The sequence below is a fragment of the Salmo trutta genome, chromosome 10 (genome assembly GCF_901001165.1).
Source record: "Salmo trutta chromosome 10, fSalTru1.1, whole genome shotgun sequence".
Lineage (NCBI taxonomy): Eukaryota > Metazoa > Chordata > Actinopteri > Salmoniformes > Salmonidae > Salmo > Salmo trutta.
In genome coordinates this window covers 4782552-4806569 of record NC_042966.1, presented here as the reverse complement: position 1 = coordinate 4806569, position 24018 = coordinate 4782552, and the positions used below count along the sequence as shown (strand labels likewise).

At 41.7% G+C, this 24018-nt stretch overlaps 1 protein-coding gene and 1 long non-coding RNA gene across 3 annotated transcripts; both read right to left on the bottom strand.

The window, feature by feature from the left end:
* Positions 1–5422: 5422 nt before the first annotated feature.
* Positions 5423–6781, bottom strand: LOC115200988 (uncharacterized). Its single transcript, XR_003879651.1, has 4 exons — positions 6659–6781; positions 6480–6570; positions 6250–6326; positions 5423–5955 (listed from the first exon to the last, which is right to left on the bottom strand). It is a non-coding gene; the product is annotated as an uncharacterized LOC115200988 (long non-coding RNA).
* A 27-nt stretch (positions 6782–6808) lies between these two features.
* On the bottom strand, positions 6809–12131 carry LOC115200985 (neurogenic differentiation factor 2-like). Of its 2 annotated transcripts, XR_003879650.1 has the most exons (3): positions 11918–12131; positions 8348–9646; positions 6809–7419 (listed from the first exon to the last, which is right to left on the bottom strand). XR_003879650.1 is itself a non-coding variant. In XM_029764158.1 (2 exons), exons 1-2 carry the CDS (start codon positions 12085–12087, stop codon positions 8563–8565), a joined length of 1254 nt encoding a protein of 417 aa, XP_029620018.1. In that variant the 5' UTR covers positions 12088–12131; the 3' UTR covers positions 6809–8562. The 2 variants fall into 2 exon arrangements, 1 of the variants encoding a protein (XP_029620018.1); XM_029764158.1 differs by having other exon boundaries at positions 6809–9646.
* Positions 12132–24018: the final 11887 nt, after the last annotated feature.

The window sequence follows — 24018 nt, the reverse complement described above, 5'->3', positions numbered from 1 at the left end:
TTAATGGACAAAAAATTTGCTTTTCTTTCAAAAACAAGGACATTTATAAGTGGCCCCAAACTTTTGAACGGTAGTATATATGCCAATTTGTCCCTTAAACTTGACTCCATATGCACTAGTAAAGCCCATATGGGCATATTATTTTGACAGGTCTAAGCATTCTTGGTATAACTCTACCTTGCCTCCTTAGGTAAAGTTACATCCAGATAGCTTGCACCTGACAAATAATCTCAGATATCCACTAGTGCATATGGAGTAAGTTTTAAAACAAAGCTGTTTTTTAAACAGGAATTGACAATGTCTCTTATGACTTCACCTGACAAAGAGCATAATGTAAACTGTAGTTCCTATACCACCTAGCAACTAGCTTTTTAGCTTACTGAGTAGGGTTTAGACCACAGTTTGAGTGGCCCTTTGACAGTTCTCATAGATATCTCTGAAAACAAGTAACTTCATCTTCAGAGCTTGGACCCGTGGAGAGGTCCTGAGATCATCAAGTTGGAACACCTAAAAGGTATATTTCAGTTCTTTGGGGTACCTTATATTTAAGCCATAGACAAGGCCCATAAGCAAGGTACATGACTGTGTAACACTGCGAATACCAGCCAGGACCTCTGCTCCTTCGATGCAGATCCCATGCTCTATATTCTGGTGCAGATCCTTCACAGTGAACACTTTCATCACATGCTGAACGAGGTCCTCTCGGATCATGGTGTTGTCAGCATCCTGAGTGAAAAAATGAAGAAATAACAGACTAAGCTATTACATTAACTGTACAATTTGAGAGGAGGGAGAGGGAAAGAAAGGAAGATACCTCATTTAGAGATAAATAAGGATACAAAAATGAAAATCTTTACCTTGTATTCTGTGATCAGGTCTTCAACCCTCTCGCCGAGGTATATGATCAGGCCACAAATCACTCTGTCTCTTCTCTCCTAGATGGTGTTGCACTGTAATATGATGTTATACAAATAATTGCATTTAATACCGGCAACTAAATACATATAGTATAATCTATATACTATTGTGAAGGTGTTACTGTGCATACCCCGTACAGAACTTCAAGGATTTTCTGCATGCCCGCCTTTACAGCACCTCCTTTTGACTTAAACAAGTCCAATAGTTTTGGTGTATATTCATCCAGCTTCTGCATAAAGGTGGACTCAAGAGCAACAGTTGTAATTCTTTAAAACTCTTCCTTAATCTGAGAGAGCGAGAGAGAGCGAGGAGAAGGAAACATCTTCTGAACAGATAAGGACAAAAGATGATCTGAGAGCCATATTGCTATAGGGAAACCCCTCCCAAAGCAGAGTGAGAATGTTCAGACTAATCTTTAATACATATATACTTGTAGATTAGAATATTAGGTCAAGATAACACAAAATATTTAAATCAATATACATGTTTTACCTACATTGACTATTTTCATTCAGCTGTATTTTGTACCTGAGTGGGCTCAAACAGGGCTGGCCATCTTTCTTTGAAGTCCTTCACAGGAGAAAGTCTTTGCCATTTTGGCACTCACAATGTTGTGGTTGTGGCGTATTTGTACTTCTCCCAGTAGCTCCCTCCCAGTAGCTCCACTCGCTCCCTCTCCAGGGTCTCATCTGTTTCTCCAGCAGGGTGGGGTGGGAGGTAATTTACCTCCGCCTTTGGTTTAATATGTTCTTGGCAACAAGCCTGTCCTCTGGTGATTTTCTCTTGACAGAGTTCACTTCCAGTTCTGGGCAACCAATTCCTCTCAGTTTCGATCTGTAATTGCCATCTTGTACATCAGGCTGGTTTGCCATCCGTACAGGCCTGGGTAGGACCAGGCTCTTTTAAGGCATGGGTACTTTTTTTTACCAAAGCTTCAGCAACTTGGCAAATTTGTAGACTTGACATATAGGCTGTAAACTGGAAGATCCTTTCAGAAAGTTTTTCCAGGATGTCTGATTTCATACACAGATTGCTTAGTGTTCCATCCCTTTATGTGTGCTTCATTAGCTGCCTCAAGAATAAGCTCTGTATCAGTACTCAGGAATGTCTGGATACGTGAATACCTAAAGAAGAGGAGTTATATTAAAATCTATGACAATGTCAAGAAAATAAAAGTCAAATGATTTCAGCTTTAGATTTCAGCTTTGAGTAAAAATGGAAACATCGCAATCCCAGTTATTTCATTTAGCTAGCTTGGCTGTTAGATTATTGACTAGATACTGTAACTACTGCACAAGGTCAACGTTTGCAGTGTTGCCTTGTTGTGACGTTGTGAATAACACAAAGGTTTCTGCAAGGACAGGTGTAGCTAGATAGCTAGGTGTAGCTAGATAGCTAGGTGTAGCTATCTACATTTTTGAATTTTTCTGTAGCTCTTTGGCCATATGACCTACTGACTCCAAACAAGATTCAGAATGTCCACTGACTACCCTTATATAGTCAGTGGACTATAGTTATTCCATTGTACTGGATGTAATACATATTAGCATTTCACATACATTCATAAGTGCAATAATTTTTTATGACATACTGTGAAAAACTCTCTTGGCTGCTGGCTCTGTCACTTTCAGACATGCGCAGAGCAGACTGAAAGGGGAAGGGTAGCTCTTGACTTGAACTACAGGGGTTCTCTGTAAAGAGAGAGTAATCCAAAAGGCACAGACACACCCCTTGACTTTCAATTGGCACCCTGGTATTGGTATTCTCTCTTGATTGGTCTCCGTGGTGCTTAGTCAATGGGAACTCCGTTCCCGGCCCCATCATAAAGTTTTTACAGTCTGACTAACGTGCCAGAGGTATGAGGAGAGACACCGTCCTTTGTATTTATGGGAACAAATATTTCCTAACACTTTGGAGCCTATTCTTGGACAGTTAGAAGACACAATGCGTCAATGCAACAACAACAAAAAGCACTAATTACTGTCTATGAGTAACCTCAACCTCAACTCAATTCTACCACTGACTAGTCTCTCATGCCCCCATGAACGGGGACACAGGGCAACAGTTTTTAATCTAAACCAGCCCTTTTTTACTGGAGTACACTAACCCCTAATTGGGGCTCTTTTCTTGACACATAGTAGCAGTTGACCAGATAAGAAGTCAAGAAGATCAAAAAGTAGATTGTTGTAAGGGTGTATTACGTCCTGTGCTGGCCCCATTGTCATATCCATTATGGATTCTGAGTGGTAAAATCAGAGCTGAAAAATGCCTCTATGTATGTGTGTTCTGTATGTGGGAATGTCTTATGTCCGTCCTACATGTAGTGTTGGTACATGGAATATTCCTCAACTGCATATATCATAAATTGCTATTGCAAATAGAAGTATTATGTTCAACAACTGACTGTCATCTGTGATCTTTGTGATATGACTTTCTTTAAGCACGTACTGATGAAACTGTCACTTAATATTATTTTCTTAATGTCTACAAACACTCTACATTTATTCACTCTGCGATCGGGTTGGATCCTATATGCTACTTTTATTATTGTCCTGTAAATGGTTCAGTGCCTATAATTTAGGCTGTGTGTAGAATGGGGCATAAAGGAAATTACCTCTACTAGATTATAGTGATAAGGAAATCAGAATACAGTTTTGGCCTGTGTATTAATTTGCCTATAACTAATCAGAATTCCATTATGTTTACATAAAAAAAAGAGAGTACTTCAAAATGAGAAGATCCTGCCATGGAAAAGACGACTGGGTGGACATAAAGTGGAAAGGAGGGGAAATAACTTGCACCATGCAGCAGGACACCTTCAGTTGTGGGGTCTTTGTAATGCAGGTTTGATAGTTATATTTTCAATAATGAATGGTTAGCTGTTATGTGACAATTAGGTCAAAAACTCTATTTTATTTTTTGGTGTAGACGGCCAAGGAAGTTGCACAGAACTTCACCAACATCCCCTCCCAAATTGATATGGAACCTTCAAAAACACATGGAGCAACTGCCAAAAGAAATGGCTGAGGATATACTAAAACTGTCTTGTATATAATGACATTTAATTAAAAGTAAATGTAAATCCGTTATTTTTATGTAGTTGTGTGGGACAGCCATATGTTCAGTTCATGCCTATGATTTCAGAGTTCAACAAAGCCAACAACTGCTTCATGTCTGCCACTGATAAAGAACATGGATGTGGCCCAAAGACTGACTGGGTTAGTAACTTTATTTAACATGTTTATAATCTTTTGACACCAGTGACGGCATGTAAGACAATGGGTGGCTAATTCGTCATACTGCATTGATATTTGATATTATTTATAACGTGTTACGTTTTGTTTTAGATTGAATGTTTTGCATGTCAACGGTGGTTCCATGTGCTGTGCCTAGGAATGTAGACAAAAGAGTTCAACAGAGTGAAGAACACAAACTGGAAGTGCTGTCTTTGTTGTTGAAAATGTACGCTATACCCCATCCACACTGAAGAGGCTCTGAAATGTACATCAACCAGGGATAAAGAGAAAGTTAACACTGAAATGTTTCATACTTAATTGAAGTTAAGTGTCTGTTAAGATGTTGGAAAAGATTAAAGGTCTACAATTTCTGTTTAATTTGTCAATATTCCATTTTTATTCTTTGATTATCTGGTCACCATTATTGTGGTTTCATGTTCAGTATATGTATTGACCAGCAAACCCACTGCAGCCTACCTCACTAGCTCACTCTCCATCCCTGCTTTGGACAATTAATAACCTGACTTTGCCCTTTTCCTTTATGGTTGATATTAACGACGAAAGGAGATATTATCTGTCTCTCTCCTATTGTGTACCGCTGTTAAATAACGTGGCAAAATAAAAAACTGGGAAAATAAGCACTTAGAACTACCAATTATTATAGATAAATATGAAAGAAAAAAGGGTAAACACAACACTGGACTGAACCCCCTAATTGTCAAACTAATATTAATGTACAACAATATAGAAGATACATGACTAGAGGTTATGCAATATGGGTGTATATCCACTGCATGCTTCTTAGGTGTGTAATTGACATGACCAAGGAGCTGTTGAAATTTAAAACTATGAAAAATGTACGTTACACTGCGTGATTTTACAGTACACAAACAAGGCTGTGCAATACATAAGGCTAGTCCGTGGACATTCTGCACCTTGTTTGAAGTCATTTCGAAATTTAGAAAAATTCATGTAAAATCATGTGAGATGAAAATGGACAAACTAAAGGGTGTGCAATGTGTAGGCCCACTGAGTGGACATTCTGAACCTTGTTTGAGTCCTCCTTTTCCGCAGCAACCAGTGATCAGTGTCAACAGCATCAATGTAACAGTTTTGCTTCTGTCCCTCTCCTGGGCTCGAACAAGGGACCTTCTGCACATGTCAACAACTGACACCCTCGAAGCATCGTTACCCATCGCTCAACAAAAGCCACCGTCCTTGCAGAGCAAGGGAAACAACTACTTCAAGGGCTCAGAGCAAGTGTCACCGATTGAAAGGCTATTAGCGTGCACCCTGCTAACTAGCTAGCCATTTCCCACTGGTTACACTTGCATGTCAGTCCAACATAATAATGATAATTTGAATATATGTTTAAGTTGTTGGTTGTTACTTAGAAATATTCATTGAAATTTAGCAGCATATTACCTTGTATTTTCAACACATAAATTAAGAACTATATAAAAGCTGTGAAGTAAAACCAGAATCCTTATATTTTAAGTAAAAACCATTGATTTTCTTTTGTAATATTTACTAAGCCCGTGGGTCATTTTTTACAGTGATGATGGTCTTGTTAAGCTGCTGGAAATGTGACGGAATAAACAATGTAAGAACAAAATATCCAAGCCAGCACATCATGGTCTGGGTAGGCACAATGGTGTAAAACATTTATTAGTGTGGGAATTAATATGAGTAGTAAATTTGAAGAATTCTTATATATCCCTTCAATGTCTGGTCTCTCAACGAGGAGTACTTTTGAAAGAGTGCTGTGCACACTCCCATGTATTGACGGGTAGTGGGATACCTAAAACACAAGAGAAACATACAAGATTACATGTCGACTAACAATTGCTTTCGTAATAACAATGGCATTGATTTGGGGTGTTGATTAGCATCAATTAAAAGTTGAGTATGTGCTATGCAATCAGCTGCAGTGATAATAACAAGACAGTATGGAGGACAAAGACAGGATAACAGAACACACAATAATCCCACTGTAAATCCACTCACTATTCAGTTAGTATTGGAAAGGCAAAGAAATAGGACAGGACACTATAATCACACTGCAAATACATCCAAAGACTTTACAGAGGCTAACCTTTTTGTAGATCCATAGAGAGCCTTAAACATTGTCTGAAATACAGAGGACAGAACAGGCTGCCCCAATATACAAGCCTTAAATACATAAATTAGACACAAACACAACATAAAAAAACATGTGTATAAGATATCAAATGCATCTTACAAATCTGATCTGTTAAATTTTTTGGTCAAGTTTAACATAACCGACATTTGGTCATCTCTCTCTCTCTCTCTCTCTCTGTTTACCTGTTTGTGGAGGTTGCTACATTTCTCTATCACAGCTCACAGTACCCGAACTCTCCACCACTTAACTGGACAGGGCAGGATAAGACAGGGACTAAAGGGAGGAAGATGGAAAGAGATGTTGAAAGAGTGTATCATGGGTTGAAATATTTTTGTCAACTGGGTTGCAAACTTAACATCACCTAGATTAAGTCTTCTGCGTGTGTTTTAGCTGAGGTTAATTCTCTCTATCAAAGCAGTCCGCCCCAACACATCAGCCTGAAAGACATAAATTAGACGCATTCAACATGAGTAGTTGATATCAGACGTAACATCTGAATGTTTTCATTTTTGCAAGTTTAACATAACTTAGATTGCGTCATATCTCTCTCTCTGTGTGTGTGTGTGTGTGTGTGTGTGTGTGTGTGTGTGTGTGTGTGTGTGTGTGTGTGTGTGTGTGTGTGTGTGTGTGTGTGTGTGTGTGTGTGTGTGTGTGTGTGTGTGTGTGTGTGTGTGTGTGTGTGTGTGTGTGTGTGTGTGTGTGTGTGTGTGTGTGTGTCTTACCTTGTTTGTGGAGGCTGAGTTTCTCACAGCACCCAAACTATCTACAACTTAACTGGACAGGGGCAGGATTGACCCAGTCTTTCCTTCTAAACATTCTATCATTCAACGTTACTATGCTAAACAAAAAAGTGTCAGGTAGCTAGCTAGCAGAGATGCAATGATGAGAGACAATAACTTCAATAAATAATGATTGAATAAATATCCAATAGGCCTACATAGGCATAAACTATTATGGTTGGCGAGTCCGAGCTAACCAAGGTAGTTGGCGATGCCTAGTTATATAAAGGATAAGTACATAGAAATTTTTTTTATAGTGACGTTTCCTTGATGGCACACGAGTGGAAGAACTGTCCATGGTCCTGGCTCTGGTTGGCGACAGCCAGTGCTCGCGTCTTCTTTGCTGGCATGGGAGAGATCACATTTGTAAAATGATAAATTGTTGCTCAGGTTGTAGAGGCAGACAGGTATGTTTATACAACCCCCAACTGTTGCAAACCAAATGGTAGCAATGGAAAATTATGTGTAGACGCTTTTTCCGATGGAGATTAAGTTTATGAATTCCCTGCCTGTGGAAATAGGACAATAACACCTCAACTCCCGCATATCAACCAATCAGCATCCAGGATCCAAACAACCAGTTTCATCATTCAAATGATACGCACTAGCGCCATTTACCCAGAGCGCACTGCTGGTTCCAAAACGAACCCCTCTTTTGAAAAGGGTTATTCAAGGCATCCCTTGTGTCTACAACGGTTAAAAAACGAACTGATAGCAGAGTATGGGTTCTTAAATTAAATGTAAGGTTCACCTTTTTAACCTTAATTATCCTAAAGGATCCTACAGGAATCTAAAGGTTCATTACTTTAAATTACCCCGAAGGATACTCCTGGAAACGTTTTTTTTTTTTTTTTTACAGTGGACAGTATACTAGGCTATAGGCCTATTCCTAAAACGCGGATTAATCGTTTGGTCAGTTGAATGATGGATTGTCTTTCGTTTCAATACTGGATTTGGAAACGAACCTAATGCAGAAAGCGGTTGTTGTCACTTAAATAATAGTTTAATTAACTCAGTTATGTACTCAAATAATGCATTTGTGATTCCATAGTGGAACTCTTGCCCTTCAGCATACAGTGAGATTTTGACCCAATTTCTCAAGTCAGAAATAACTAATATTTGGTCAATCACCTCATGTCAGATAATTATAAAATATTGTTTTCTTTTTTGTTTTATAACATGTTTCGTTCATGTAACACATTTTATTTTGAGTGCACTCGCATTACGCATACACGGCGACATTTGATTGGAAATATTGATTTCTGACATACCTTAAAATGTACATAATGACAATTCAGGAATGACATCAATAAAACAGAGAACCAACATTGAGAAAATTGGCATTTCTCTCTCAATTCCTGCCACCCCACCTTCCGTCTTCTAAAAACCTCATCCAGTGTCAAAATGGGTAGGCTACTATAGCCTAACATTACGATTGTTTGTTGGGTATTTAGGGGTCCGCGGGTTTGTTAGGGTTTTGGTGAATTCAGTTGTGGAAAAGGGCGTTCAGTTCCTCGTACACGGGGGTCCTGTCATGGTGTGATAAGTGCACGTCATGAAATGGCGGCGGCACGTTTTCAGAGTGCGCGGAACCGCTGCGCGCTCCCGATGTGCCGAACGCTAGTCCGTGGACAGCAGTGGCGCGCGAGGCAGACAGTCCGGTGTAGTGCATAGCATAGTGATAGTTCCTGTCTGTGTCCGGCGACCCACACTCCTGTTGACTCACGGAAAAGTTGCCGTTGACGCACACAGGCGAGCTGTGATGGCCCCCATAGTCTGGGCTGTTGTACTCCGGGGAGATTGCTCCTGGGTAGACTGCGTCGCCGTAGCCGTAGTTATGGGTCCTCATATGCCGACTGGAGCCGGGTTGGCACTGAGGGCTAGACAGACGGGGACACTGGTAGGAGTAAGGGTGGACGGAGAAAGAGGAGTTGGAGACATGAAACCGGGCCCCGTCAGGCCACTGCTCTGTCAAGAATTTCCGAGAGTTGAGCTGCAGACAACCAGCTACTAGATTCGTGGTGGGCTGGGACAGGCCCTTGCACAGTGTCTGCACGTAGGATACTACATCTGGCCTTTTCCCATTGCGCAAGATCTCCCCGAGCGCCCAAATGTAATTCTTGGCCAGTCTCAGCGTCTCTATCTTTGAGAGTTTTTGCGTTTTGGAATAACAGGGGACTACTTTGCGCAAATTGTCCAGCGCAGAGTTCAAATCGTGCATACGCGTCCTCTCTCGTGCGTTGGCTTTTTGACGCCGCACCTTGGAGCGCTCAATTCGTGCTGGCGTCATCTTGCGTTTCTTTGGCCCGCGCTTTTCGGCTGTGTCTCCCCCCTCGTTCTCATCCCCACAGTCCTCATCGTCGACGTCATCGTCGTCATCCCCAGCCATCTCGGACTGATCCCGGCTGCGTCCCTCTCTGGCATCGCCATCATCCAAGTCGTCATCTTGCAGGGGACCCAGGTCTTCCTCATTGGTTTTGGAATCCTCGACCTCGCTGTTCTCCACCCAGCCCGAGAGCTTCTGGACATCCGGCAGAACCTCGCTGAATAGCCTTGTCAACATGGTGGCACTGGAAAACACATCACAAGACAGATGAGAACTATAAGCAGTTTCAGACAGTGCATGGTCTTGGTGATAGGAATACATCTATATTCGGATAAGACATAGCCTATGTGTGCACTTGAGCCAAGTTCCATAGGCCTCTAACGTTCTTATAAGAACTTTAGACATCGTGTTAATTCATGAGTCTAAAATGACATTGATTAGGCTATTCGTCAAAAATAACAGGCTATTATTAAATCTTTTTTATCTTAGTAGGGGGTTGCTACAGAGGGGCGACACACGAGACCAACTAAGCTCTTCCCCAATTATCCGTGCACGTGCCTTGGCGTGCAGTCTCACAGCAGGTTTTTCAGTGCTCATCAGGTCCCATGGGTCACATTGTGCAGCGAGTAGGCACCCCCCCACACACGCACACTATTTCTGGCCACATTCCAGCACAGGCATAATAAATTGTGGACTAATTTTAGAATATACCCTACCCATAAATTATAACAAATTTCTGATAATATTCACAATTTACTTAATTGTTATTTGCATCGAATAAGAACCGATTCTACGCATGTGTGAATGGCCTAAATGGTTATGCCAATTTGACATGACAGATTTGCTGTAAAATAGCCTTAGCTTTCTTTTCTTCCCTTTTCCCCTTCAAAAATTAGCAGGCTGCCACAGCAGAACTAAGTCTTCAGTCTATAGTTTTGTAGGTTATCTGGATTTGGAAAAAGAGGATCAAATCAGCTCTGGACAGCTATGTGCGTCCCCCTACATCAGACACGACCAGGACACACAGGTTGAAATATCAAAACGAACTCTGAACCAACTATATTCATTTGGGGACAGGTCAATAAGCAAAGATTTATGGAAATTTAGTTTGCTAATTTGTCCTGGGATAGAAACATTGGGTTTTTATTTGTTCTGAAATACACAAGGTCCTCTACTCCGACAATTAATCCACAGATAAAAGGGTAAACAGAGTTTGTTTCTAGTCATCTCTCCTCCTTCAGGCCTCTTCTTTGGACTTTATATGGCGGTGTTGTTTTCCTGGGGCCCAGAGTCTTTCCTGATCTGGTAGCTTACCTAACCAACTCTGGACCCTAGTTGAGGCATTTGATTTACTTCCATATAAACAGTTACTCCGGGTGTTATAGCCTACCCACGTTTTCAGTCGCAATTACCACATGTAATGATTTGCATGATATTGTTCAAAATGAAAGCTGGTTTGCTGTAATGTTGTAAGGTAGGCCTACTGTAGCTTCCGTTTATATTGTATGACGGTTAATCTTTCATTTTTGATAGGCTAGCGTTACTTAATGACATGCTGATAAAACAAGTCTGTATTTGGTCTTGAAGCTAAAATGTAATGCGTGTAGCCTACAGACAAGAATATAAAACCTATAATTGTCTGCTTGTGAATCGTTGCATTATTCAAGAGTGTAATATGGTTCGATTGCATTATACAAGAGTTAAATATGTTTATAAGAAACGTTTCTGTCATTGTTGAATAGTTTGTGCTTACTGGCTAGTGGTTTTTACTGTCATATTCATGGTCAATTTGAGCTGCGGACCAAGAATGTCGCGTTGCCAGCCACAACGAAGGTAAGGCAAGGATGTAATGTGAATTGAAAAGTAGAATTCTTTCCGCTACCATGCTCCTCACACTCTCCTTCATATCTTGTAGTAAGAACAGGCCATAATGCTCTGACACACAGACACACATTTACCATATCCCATGTGCTGCTTAGCATGATTTCCTTTTCATTTGATTTTAGGTTCTGTCAAATCAAGTTGGTCCCGAAATGGCCCCATTTCAAACGGAGATACGACTTCAGGGACTTTTAAAATAAAGTCCCAACCCCCTCTCAATCGAAAGGACAAAGCGCCATCGATAAGCCTCCGATATGAATAGAATAATGCATGTAGATCTTTAGTGGGCCTATAATGCATGTCAAATTGATCGGTAACGGCTTTGTTATTAAATGTAGTTGTTCGCGCTGTGCATGGAATCAATCCCTTCCCGTGTTCGCGTAACAAGATAGCTCGGATAAAGAGCGTGGAGCAGGATTAAATTATGTCTTTGACTCTGTCACACTTGCTTTGAGATAAAACAACGAGGGTTGAATAATATAATTTCATTCATGCGCAAGATACGCAGTAGCCTAGTTTCTCTAAAGAGCAATCTTAAGAAATAACAAATGTTCCATTCAACCTTTGTATAAATTATCTCGTTGGTGTTAGTTCCATAATTCGTTGAGGGCCATCCAAAAAAATGTAAACCTACCGCCGTCTTGGAGCTGGGTGAGAGGCGAAAGCGCGTTTGTTTTCACCATCTCCGGGTGGCCAGTCCAAGTCCACACCGCTCCTGCATGGACACTTCAATAGGTGCGGCTGAAGCCAAGCTCGCTGCTTTTTCGCTGTGCTATCCCTACCCCAAATACAGTAGTGTGGCATACTCTACCAGGGCTGGGTGGGTTACATACAAGCTATGATGCAAGGCCATATGGCTGACACATCATTGGCAAGAGTCATGACATGAGCGCGGGTGATTGACATGCTCCCGCATTCACAGAGAGTGCCTTCCGGAGGGAAGAGGGACTCGCCATCTGTCACAGCCAGTAAGAGAGAGAAAGAGAGTAACACAAACGGAGAGAGAGGGAAATGTTCTCGTTTGATGTCGTTTTTAAGACAGATTTCACTCCTATCGGAGCATAGGCCTAACAATGGACACCCATTTATGAATCTACTGAGGCCTAGCTAGGTCATTCCTACTGTCTGATGCATTTTGGACCTCATAACTTTTGAAAAAGAAAGTATGTTTTTTGTTTTTGTATTCTATCAGAAAAAGGACACGTTTGATTTCCCCCAAAACATATTAGTCAAGCTCAGGTGCATTTTCCAACCTGTTAGTGTATAAATTAGCCATAGCTCTGTGAGTGAGCCAGATTGAGCTAGAATAATGGGGAACACTTGAACAGGATTTTAACTTCTCTATCAAACATATGTTACCATTTAGTAATTGGGTTCATTTTCTTCATAATTTAGCCTAACAGGGTGGACATGTATGAGAGAAGCACACAGACTATCATGAAACAATGTAAAATAGATACAATTGAGTGCATATATTTATGTTGCTTTGTACCGTTGTTTTCCCACCAAAGAAATAATGACACTTCCTGAATGTGGTGTCATTGCAGGACGTGTTGTTTTCTTAAAGGAGAATTACAACAAAAGACATTGGTGGAAAGTTATATCAGGGGCACACAGAACATGTAAATAAAATAATAAATACAATAATCATGAAAAACACGTCACTGATGAGAGAGAATTCAACTAGGAATATAAAATAATGAAGACAGATTTTAAATGTTGTATTATGTTATGGCTTATATTTCTCATGGAAGTTGATGAATAACATCTGGGGACATGGCAAAAACACCTACATCCAGTGAATCTTTTTTGAAAATGCATTGAATTCCCTTTCGATATCCATATTGTTGTGGTTTTAAGGACACCTGACCTTATAATTAAAGCCTAATTTGCTATTTAACACTAAATAAGAAATGATGTTTCCTGGGGACAGAAAATTCACATCATTATAGGAATGGCCCAGCTATGCATTTAGGCTATATTAACAGGGATGTTATACACTACATGACCCAAAGTATGTGGACATCGAACATCTCATTCCAAAATCATTAAAATTAATATGGGTTGTTCCCCCCTTTGCTGCTATAACAGCCTCCACTCTTCTGGGAAGGCTATACACTAGATGTTGGAACATTGCTGCGGGGACTTGCTTCCATTCAGGCACAAGAGCATTAGTGAGGTCGGGCACTGATGTTGGGCGATTAGGTCTGGCTCACAGTCGGCATTCCAATTCATCCAAAGGGTGTTCGATGGGGTTGGGGTCAGGGCTCTGTGCAGGCCAGTCAAGTTCTTCCACACTGATCTCGACAAACCATTTCTGTATGGACTTCGCTTTGTGCACGGGGGCATTGTCATGCTGAAACAGGAAAGGGCCTTCCCCAAACTGTTGCCACAAAGTTGGAAGCACAGAATCGTCTAGAAAGTCATTGTACTCTGTTGTGTTAAGATTTCCCTTCACTGGAACTAAGGGGCCTAGCCCAAACCATGAAAAACAGCCCCAGAACATTATTTCTCCTACACCAAACTTTACAGTTGGCACTATGCATTGGGGCAGGTAGCTTTCTCCTGGCATCCGCCAAACCCAGATTAGTTCTTCAGAATGCCAGAAGGTGAAGCATGATTCTTCACTCCAGAGAACGCGTTTCCACTGCTCCAGAGTCCAATGGAGGCGAGCTTTACACCACTCCAGCCGATGCTTGACATTGCACATGTTGATCTTAGGCTTGTGTGTGGCTGCTCGGCCATGGAAACCCATTTCACGAAGCTCCTGACGAACAGTTATTGTGCTGACATTGCTTCCAGAAGCAGTTTGGAACTCGGAAGTGAGTGTTGCATTCGAGGACAGATTATTTTTACGCACTACGAGCTTCAGCACTCAGCAGTCCCGTTCTGTGAGCTTGTGTGGCCTGAGCCGTTGTTGCTCCTAGACGTTTCCATTTCAAAATAACAGCACTTAGAGTTGACCGAATTTGACGAACTGACTTGTTGGAAAGGTGGCATCGTATGATTGTGCCACGTTGAAAGTCACTAAGCTCTTCAGTAAGGCCATTCTACTGCCAATGTTTATCTATGGAGATTGCACGGCTGTGTGCTCGATTTTATACAGTTGTCAGCAACGGGTGTGGCTGAAATAGCTGAATCCACTAATTTCAAGGGGTGTCCACATACTTTTGTATATATAGTGTATATCACTGTTTCTTGCAATTAGAGAAAATATATCATCAATGTGAATTCCACACCAAACCAGTGAATTCCACACCAAACCACAAAGCTAACCACAAAGACCACCAAGGTACATTTGGCTAAATGAGTCATTTGAACAGAGATAATCAGGGCTGTGCTCTGAGAGAGCCTCCTAGCTTAGAGATGCCCACATGCCTGGCAGTGCTAGTGGGCAGGATACTGATGGGTGGTGGGACAATGTGGAATCAAAGAGGGGCAAAAGAAGAGATAGAGAGGCACATGTTAAGGAATATGTATTGAGAATAAGCTTCAATAGCCACATTCTTAATAATTGTCCAAACCCTGAATTTCAGCAGGATATCCATCTGGGAATGGTGAGAGGGGCCTGTGGACCCAGGTGCCCAATATGTGCCAGCATGCATATGGCTCATGAGTTTGTCATGTCATTGAATATAATTGTCACAAGATGAATAAAATTATATTTTGAATGTTGTTCATTTTATTTATTTTTTATTTAACCTTTATTTAATTTGGCAAGTCAATTAAGAACAAATTCTTATTTTCAATGGCGGCCTAGGAACAGTGTGTTAACTGCATTGTTCAGGGGCAGAACGACAGATTTTTACCTTGTCAGCTCGGGGATTCGATCTAGCAACCTTTCAGCCAACTAGGGCTACCTATCGCCCTATATTAGTTTAGAAAATAAGTATTTTTAAACTGATAAGTGATTTATATATGCGTTTGTTTAAGATATTAAGACCCATATCATTGGCACATTAGTCCGTTGCCATGGATTTGCATAATGCATTTTTGGATCCAACCAATCTGTGACTGTCTAGGCGTTAGATCTCGCCAACTAGCTAGCTAAAAAGATATCTGGGGCCTTGTAACTGCGGGTACACATTTCTGTAGCCTAACATAAGCTTGTGTTCATCATGGTAGATACAACTTGCTTAAATCATTTGTAAATTATATTAAAAAGCAATATACTTTGTACATGTTCGACTTGGGAAATCTGTTAGCAATTGCCCTTACTGAGTAAGATTTTACGCACAGGAGGGGTCCCCAGACTATGCTTCGCACCCATCGGGGTGAAAGCTAAGCTCTGCCCCTGAACTGAATGCAACAATAGCCATATTCCTTTAAATTCTATAATATTGGCTATACCATATGGTAATAGCCATGGCCTATATACTTTTGATGATAGCATGATACAGAGCATGAAACAGAAGAAGCGTAAATGCAGGACACTCAGGTATGCTTATATTGATTGACATTAAACCTTTTCAAAGGAAATAATAAGAATGCCAAAACTATCTGGCCTAAAGCTATTGACAGAGTCTCAGATACAGGGCTTGAGGTCCACAACACTGCTGGTTTTCAATCTTCTCCTCTATTCTGGGACTAATACAGGGCTGAATGGGGAATCCTGGGCTGCGTTCAGTACATTTTTACGTTCTGGAACCTTTAATTGAATGGAAACGGTGCGTTACTGAACGACCAGTTGAAAAACAGGGAGGGGTTGTGGGTTGCGGAACGCTGTCAGCATGGCCACTGCCCTTTAAATATGTCACTCATTGCTTCAAGAAACACCTCGCACACCCACCAAACGGTGGCAAACGTACCTCAAAGTCTGTTCAAGAACTTTTTGGGGAAACGTGTTGTTCAGTACAAACCGTGCTGCAACTTAGCAAATGTTCAAGCGAACTGAACGCACCTCAGGTGAGTGTGCTCTCCTGGCCAATCAATGACATTCAATCAATAAAGAAAACCAGCAGTATCGCAGACCACAAGGCTCGCACGCAAAAAGGAAGAGAAAAACCTGTGCACAGCAGTGTGTCTAGATCCAGTTGCTGGGTTTGGCATTATTATGAAATTATATTTGTTATACGTTACAGGCAAGATGGAAGCATTTCAGATAAATTAATGGCTAAGGTAATAGCATTAACAAAGTTGTGGGTTCAATTCCCACCCAGGCCATTTCTGCTGGTTGTTGTTGCGGGGGAAAAGTGGCTGCCCAAAAGCGGATTACTCTGCGGCTGCTCGCTATAGGATACTTTTTCATAGAATCGAATAGATACTTTATTGTCCATTTGAGGAACAGAAATGTGTTTTCTGCCTAACTCATATACACACATGGAATGGCAAAGGGTCAGCCATGGAGCACAGTGCCACAGGATGGAGAGCAGTTTTAGGGCTTAAGTGTCTTGCTCTAGGCCATGACAGGAGGTACCTGGGATCAGGGACCAGCAGCCATCAGGTTCCCACAGTTCCCACATTTCAGTTTTTATACCCTGCTCGGGCTTGAAACAGCAACATTCCATCTACTAGTCTGCCTTCTGAACCTCTTGGCAAGTGGTTCTCAACCTTTTCTTTTCCAAGGCCCTTCTAAAATGCTTTCAGAAAATCTGGGGACCTCCTACGTCAGAGATAAAATGTATATGCAAATTGTGATTGATATTCATTGTCAACTCTCAAAATATGAAAATGAACATTGTTTTAAATATTTTAATTCCCGATAAACAGTACTCTCCTATTAAATGTAAGATATTTTGTCCTTACTGCAGCTATTTTCTATTTGTATGTTTTTTCCCCCCTAAAAGCTCTCTGAGGCCCTCCTGGGGTCCTAGCCCCCCTGGTTGAGAACCTCACCTGCTACCCCATTATCAGCAACCCTAATTTTAGATATGTTGGCCTATGTGCCCTTATAGCGTATGACCCTGTTTCTGTTCCCTCATAAGGGGTTGAAGTTGGTTAAATGCATTAAAGTGTGTTTTACAAAGTGGAATGTACCAGTGAGTCTACCAATCAGCACCTTTGAGCACAACTCTGTATATGATGCATGGCTGACCTCTAGTGGTCGTGAACAGGTACTGTAGTAGTATGCCTACACTTAAATCATTACAAGTCTCTTTTTCAATGGCAATAAGACTGGTTGATATGACCACCATTGGCAATTTTAGCTTATAAACCTTGGTGGGGCAAACTCAACCAATGTTTTTTTAAATGCATGCATCTAAACAATATATTAAATGCAATATAACAGCGACAAACAGTGTCCACAAACAGTTAGGGCCTCCATAAAGCTCTCCCGACAGCGGGACACTTTCCTATCAGCACCATGGAGTGAATACTTACCACTGCTACACCTGGCTATTGGCGGAGCCTCCTCTGGCAGCGAAACAGATCATTCAGCCTTACTGCCTTTTTAAAAAACATTGCTGATATGTCTGGGTCACGCCCTGATCTTTTTCACCTGTCCTTGTGATTGTCTCCACCCCCTCCGGGTGTCGCTTGTTTTCCCCAGTGTATTTATCCCTGTGTTTCCTGTCTCTCTGTGCCAGTTCGTTTTGTATGTTCCAAGTCAACCAGTGGTTTTCCCGTTTGCCTGATTTTTGCATTCTCCTTTTTCTAGTCCTCCTGATTTTGACCCTTGCCTGTTCTGGACTCTGTATCAGCCTGCCTGACCATTCTGGCTGCCTTGACCACGAGCCTGTCTGCCACTCTGTACCTCCTGGACTCTGATCTGGTTTTGACCTTTTTGCCTGTCCACGACCATTCTCTTGCCTACCCCTTTGGATTAATAAACATTGTAAGACTTCAATTATCTGCCTCCTGTGTCTGCATTTGGGTCTCGCCTTGTGCCTTGATAATAAGACTGAAAAGAGATGGTGGGCTACATATTAGCAGAACAGTGCTTCTATGGTATTACAGTGCCTTGCAAAAGTAATCATCCCCCTTGGCGTTTTTCCTATTTTGTTGCATTACAACCTGTAATTTGGATTTCATGTAATGGACATAAACAAAATAGTCCAAATTGGTGAGGTGAAATGCAAAAATGGAAAAGTGGTGCATGCATATGTATTCACCCCCTTTGCTATGAAGCCCCTAAATAAGATCTGGTGCAGCCAATTACCTTCAGAAATCACACAATTAGTTAGATTGCACGCAGGTGGACTTTATTTAAGTGTCACATGATCTCAGTATATATACACCTGTTCTGAAAGGCCCTAGAGTCTGCAACACCATTAAGCAAGGGGCACCACCAAGCAAGTGGCACCATGAAGACCAAGGAGCTCTCCAAACAGATCAGGGACAAAGTTGTGGAGAAGTACAGATCAGGGTTGGGTTCTAAAAAAATATCAGAAACTTTGAACATCCCACGGAGCACCATTAAATCAATTATTAAAAAAATGGAAAGAATATGGCACCACAACAAACCTGCCAACAGAGGGCCACCCACCAAAACTCGCGAACCAGGCAAGGAGGGCATTAATCAGAGAGGCAACAAACCAAAGATAACCCTGAAGGAGCTGCAAAGCTCCACAGCGGAGATTGGAGTATCTGACCATAGGACCACTTTAAGCCGCAAACTCCACAGAGCTGGGCTTTACGGAAGAGTGGCCAGAAAAAAAGCCATTGCTTAAAGAAGAAAATAAGCAAACACGTTTGGTTTTCGCCAAAAGGCATGTGGGAGTCTCCCCAAACATATGGAAGAAGGTACTCTGGTCAGATGAGACTAAAATTGAGCTTTTGGCCATCAAGGAAAAAGCTATGTCTGGCGCAAACACAACACCTTTCATCACCCTGAGAACACCATCCCCACAGTGAAGCATGGTGGTGGCAGCATCATGCTGTGGGGATGTTTTCCATCGGCAGGAACTGGGAAACTGATCAGATTTGAAGGAATGATGGATGGTGCTAAATACAGGGAAATTCTTGAGGGAATCCTGTTTCAGTCTTCCAGAGATTTGAGACTGGGACGGAGGTTCACCTTCCAGCAGGACAATGACCCTAAGCACACTGCTAAAGCAACACTTGAGTGGTTTAAGGGGAAACATTTAAATGTCTTGGAATGGCCTAGTCAGTTAGAATCAGCTTGATCTCCCCCTTTAAATAAAGGACTAACCGTGGCTGCCTTACAAGCAATGGGAACTTCCCCAGAAAGGAGAGACATGTTAAAAAGGTCAGAGTTCGGGTTGACGATGTCACGCCCTGACCATAGAGAGCCCTTGGTTCTCTATGGTATAGTAGGTCAGGGCGTGACTGGGGGTGTTCTATGTTGTTTATTTCTATGTTGGTGTGCTTGGTATGGATCCCAATCATAGGCAGCTGTTTAGCGTTGTCTCTGATTGGGGATCATATTTAGGCAGCCATTTCCCCACTGTGTTTTGTGGGATCTTGTTTTGTGTAGGTGCTATTTGCACTTCACTGTCTTCATGTTTCATTTGATAATTTATTGTTTTTTTATTTTGCTGAAGTTTCACGTTATAATAAAGATGTGGAACGCTACTCACGCTGCGCCTTGGTCCAATCATTATGACGACCATGACAGACGATGATAGGGGCAGCAACCTTAAAGAAGAAAGGGTCTAAACCATCTGACCCAGATGGTTTTTTTGGGTCAAGTTTAAGGAGCTCCTTTAGCACCTCAGACTCAGTGACTGCCTGCAGGGAGAAACTTTGTAGCAGGGCAGGGGAAAAAGAGGGAGAAGCATCGGGGATGGTCACATTAGAAGGGGTGGGAGATTAGGAAATGATGGATGGGCAAGGAGACATCCTGACATAATGAAGTGGTGATTAAAGAGCTCAGCCATGTGCTTCTTGTCAATAACAACCACATCATCAACATTAAGGGACATGGGCAGCTGTGAGGAGGAGGGTTTATTCTCCAGGTCTTTAACCTGTTATGGATAGGGGGCAGTATTGTCCCGGCCGGATAAAAAACATACCCGATTTAATCTGTTTATTACTCCTGCCCAGAAACTAGAATATGCATATAATTGTTTGATTTGGATAGAAAACACCCTAAAGTTTCTAAAACTGTTTGAATGGTGTCTGTGAGTATAACAGAACTCATATGGAAGGCCAAAACCTGAGAAGATTCTATACAGGAAGCGCCCTCTCTGACCATTTCTTGGCCTTCTATAGCCTCTTTATCGAAAACAGATGATCTCTGCTGTAACGTGACATTTTCTAAGGCTCCCATAGGCTCTCAGAAGGCGCCAGAACGGGGAATGATGACTCTGCAGTCCCTGGGCGAAAAACAGTAGGGCATTTGGATAGTGGTCGATCTCAGAACAATGAAACGGGCGTGCGCATGCACATGAAGAGTCCATTTTACATTTTCAGTCTTTGAACGAAAACAATGTCTCCAGGTCGGAATATTATCGCTATTTTACGAGAAAAATCGCATAAAAATTGATTTTAAACAGCGTTTGACATGCTTCGAAGTACGGTAATGGAATATTTTGAATTTTTTTGTCACGATATGCGCCGGCGCGTCACCCTTCGGATAGTGTCTTGAACGCAAGAACAAAACGCCGCTATTTGGATATAACTATGGATTATTTTGAACCAAAACAACATTGGGTGTAAAGTAGAAGTCCTGGGAGTGCATTCTGACGAAGAACAGCAAAGGTAATCCAATTTTTCTTATAGTAAATCTTAGTTTGGTGAGTGCCAAACTTGGTGGGTGTCAAAATAGCTAGCGATGATGGCCGGGCTATCTACTCAGAATATTGCAAAATGTGCTTTCACCGAAAAGCTATTTTAAAATCGGACATAGCGATTGCATAAAGGAGTTCTGTATCTATAATTCTTAAAATAATTGTTATGTTTTTTGTGAACGTTTATCGTGAGTAATTTAGTAAATTCACCGGAAGTTTCGGTGGGTATGCTAGTTCTGAACGTCACATGCTAATGTAAAAAGCTGGTTTTTGATATAAATATGAACTTGATTGAACAAAACATGCATGTATTGTATAACATAATGTCCTAGGAGTGTCATCTGATGGAGATCATCAAAGGTTAGTGCTGCATTTAGCTGTGGTTTTGGTTTTTGTGACATTATATGCTAGCTTGAAAAATGGGTGTCTGATTATTTCTGGCTGGGTACTCTCCTGACATAATCTAATGTTTTGCTTTCGTTGTAAAGCCTTTTTGAAATCGGACAGTGTGGTTAAATAAAGGAGCGTCTTGTCTTTAAAATGGTGTAAAATAGTCATATGTTTGAAAAATTGAAGTTTTCGGATTTTCGAGGAGTTTGTATTTCGCCCCACGCCCTATCATTGGATATTGGAGCGGTGTTCCGTTTGCGTAACGTCTAGATGTAAGAGGTTAACAATTTTCCAGAACTTGTTGGGGTTAGACTCACAGAGAGAACTGTCCTTAAAGTAACTAACTTTGGCCTTCTGGATAGCCTTAGTGCACATATTTCTCATTTGCCTGAACGAGAGCCAGTCAGCCTGAGTATGCATGTGCCGAGCCTTTCGCCAAATGCAATTCTTGAGGTGGAGTAACTCTGAAAGATCACAGTCGAACCATTGCCTGAATCTGTATTTAATTACAATTTTCTTTATGGGGGTGTGTTTGTTAGCAATACCACTGAAAATATATAAAAAAGAAGGTCCAAGTGTCTTCGAAAGAGGGGATAAAGCTGATTATATACCATTTTACAGAGGCCAGTTCATGAAGGAAGGCTTGCTCATTAAAGTATTTTAGCAAGCGTCTATGACAAATCAGGACAGGTCGTTTCACTGAGCAGCCATTACGAACACAGGCTGTAAAACAGTGATCACTAAGGTCATTACAGGAAACACCAGACTGATACCTATCAGGATTATTTGTGAGGAAAACATCAAGGAGAGTAGCCTTTTCTGGGTGTTTCGAGTCACCTTGTGGGATTGGTAATATTCTGAGAAAGATTTAGGGAGTCCCATTGCTTTAGGGCATGGTCAGGTGGTTTAAGCATGTCCCAGTTTAGGTCACCAAGCAGGACAAATTCAGACTTCGTGTAAGGGGTCAGGAGAGTGTTTAGGGCAGGTAGGGTACAGGCTGGTGCTGATGGAGGATGATAGCACCCAGCAACAGTCAACCAAGAGCTATTGAAAGTTTAATGCTTAAAACCAGCAAATCAAATTGTTTGGGGACAGACTTGGTGGATTCAAGCGAGCACTGAAGGTGATCCTTGGTAAAGATTGCCACTCCCCCACCTTTGGAAGATCTATCTTGCTGAAAAAGGTTATAACCAGAAACGTTAACATCAGTTTTCAAAACACTCTTCCTTAACCACGTCTCAGTAATGACCAACACGTCTGGATTGGAGTTGTGAACCCACACTTTCAGTTGATCCATTTTAGGTAATAAGCTTCTAGTGTTAACGTGCAGAAAACCCAGCCTTTTACGAGAGCAGAAATCAGTGAAGCAGATATCAGAGCACAAGTCAGAATTGGGGCTAGCAACAGTAGATGGGCCAGGGTGTACATGCACATTTCCAGATATCATCAACAGTAATACAATCAAGGCACGGCAGAGGACAAGGAGAGCTCTGCATTGCTGATTTATGACATCTGAATGTGCATCAGATGGCAACAAGATCATATTGTACAGCAATTTCATCAGTTAACATGAATACAAAGCCGGTGAGAGGTACACTTATTGTGTACATAATGTTGCTGCTACCGTCTCTTATGACCGAAAAGAACATCTTGGACATCAGAAAAGTGATTACTCACCGCGGACTGGAAGAAACCTTTTCCTTTAACGAGTCCGACGAGAAGGATATTCTGCCCTCACTGGAACAAGCCTAGATCCACACCTTTTGCATGAAGAAAAGACCCCCGAAAACGGGACACAGATCGGGGATCCTTCTGAGAATCCGGAGGCGAGTGAGCAAACTCCCAATGCCTTCCATTCTCCTTGCTAATGTGCAATCGTTGGAAAATAAAATTGATGACTTACTATTAAGATTATCCTACCAACGGGACATTAAAAACTGTAACATCTAATGTTTCACCGAGATGTGACTGAACAAAGAAACTGACAATTTAGAGCTGGCGGGATTTTCCATGCACTGGCAGAACAGAGACGCTACCGCTGGTAACACGAGGGGTGGGGGTGTGTGTCTTTTTGTCAGTAACAGCTAATGCGCGATGCCTAATATTAAAGAAGTCTCGAGGTATTGCTCGCCTGAGGTAGAGTAACTTATGATAAGCTGTCGACCACACTATCTACCAAGAGTTCTCATCTGTGTTATTCGTAGCCATCTATTTACCACCACAAAGTGAAGCTGGCACTAAGACCACTCTCAACCAACTCTATAAGGCCATAAGCAAAGAAGAAAATGCTCACCCAGAAGCGGCGCTCCTAGTGGCCGGGGACTTTAATGCAGGCAAACTTAAATCAGTTTTACCAAATTTTTACCAGCATGTGCAACCAGGGGGAAAAAAATCCTAGACCACCTTTACTCCGCACACAGAGATGCATACAAAGCTCTCCCCTGCCCTCCATTTGGCAAATCTGACCAAAATTCTATCCTACTGATTCCTGCTTACAAGCGAAACTAAAGCAGGTAGTACCAATGACAGAAGTGGTCCGATGACGCGGATGCTACACTACAGGACTGTTTTGCTAGCACGGACTGGAATATGTTCCGGGATTCATCCAATGGCATTGAGGAATACACCACCTCAGTCATCGACTTCATCAATAAGTGCATCGATGACGTCATCCCCACAGTGACTGTACGTACATATCCCAACCAGAAGCCAT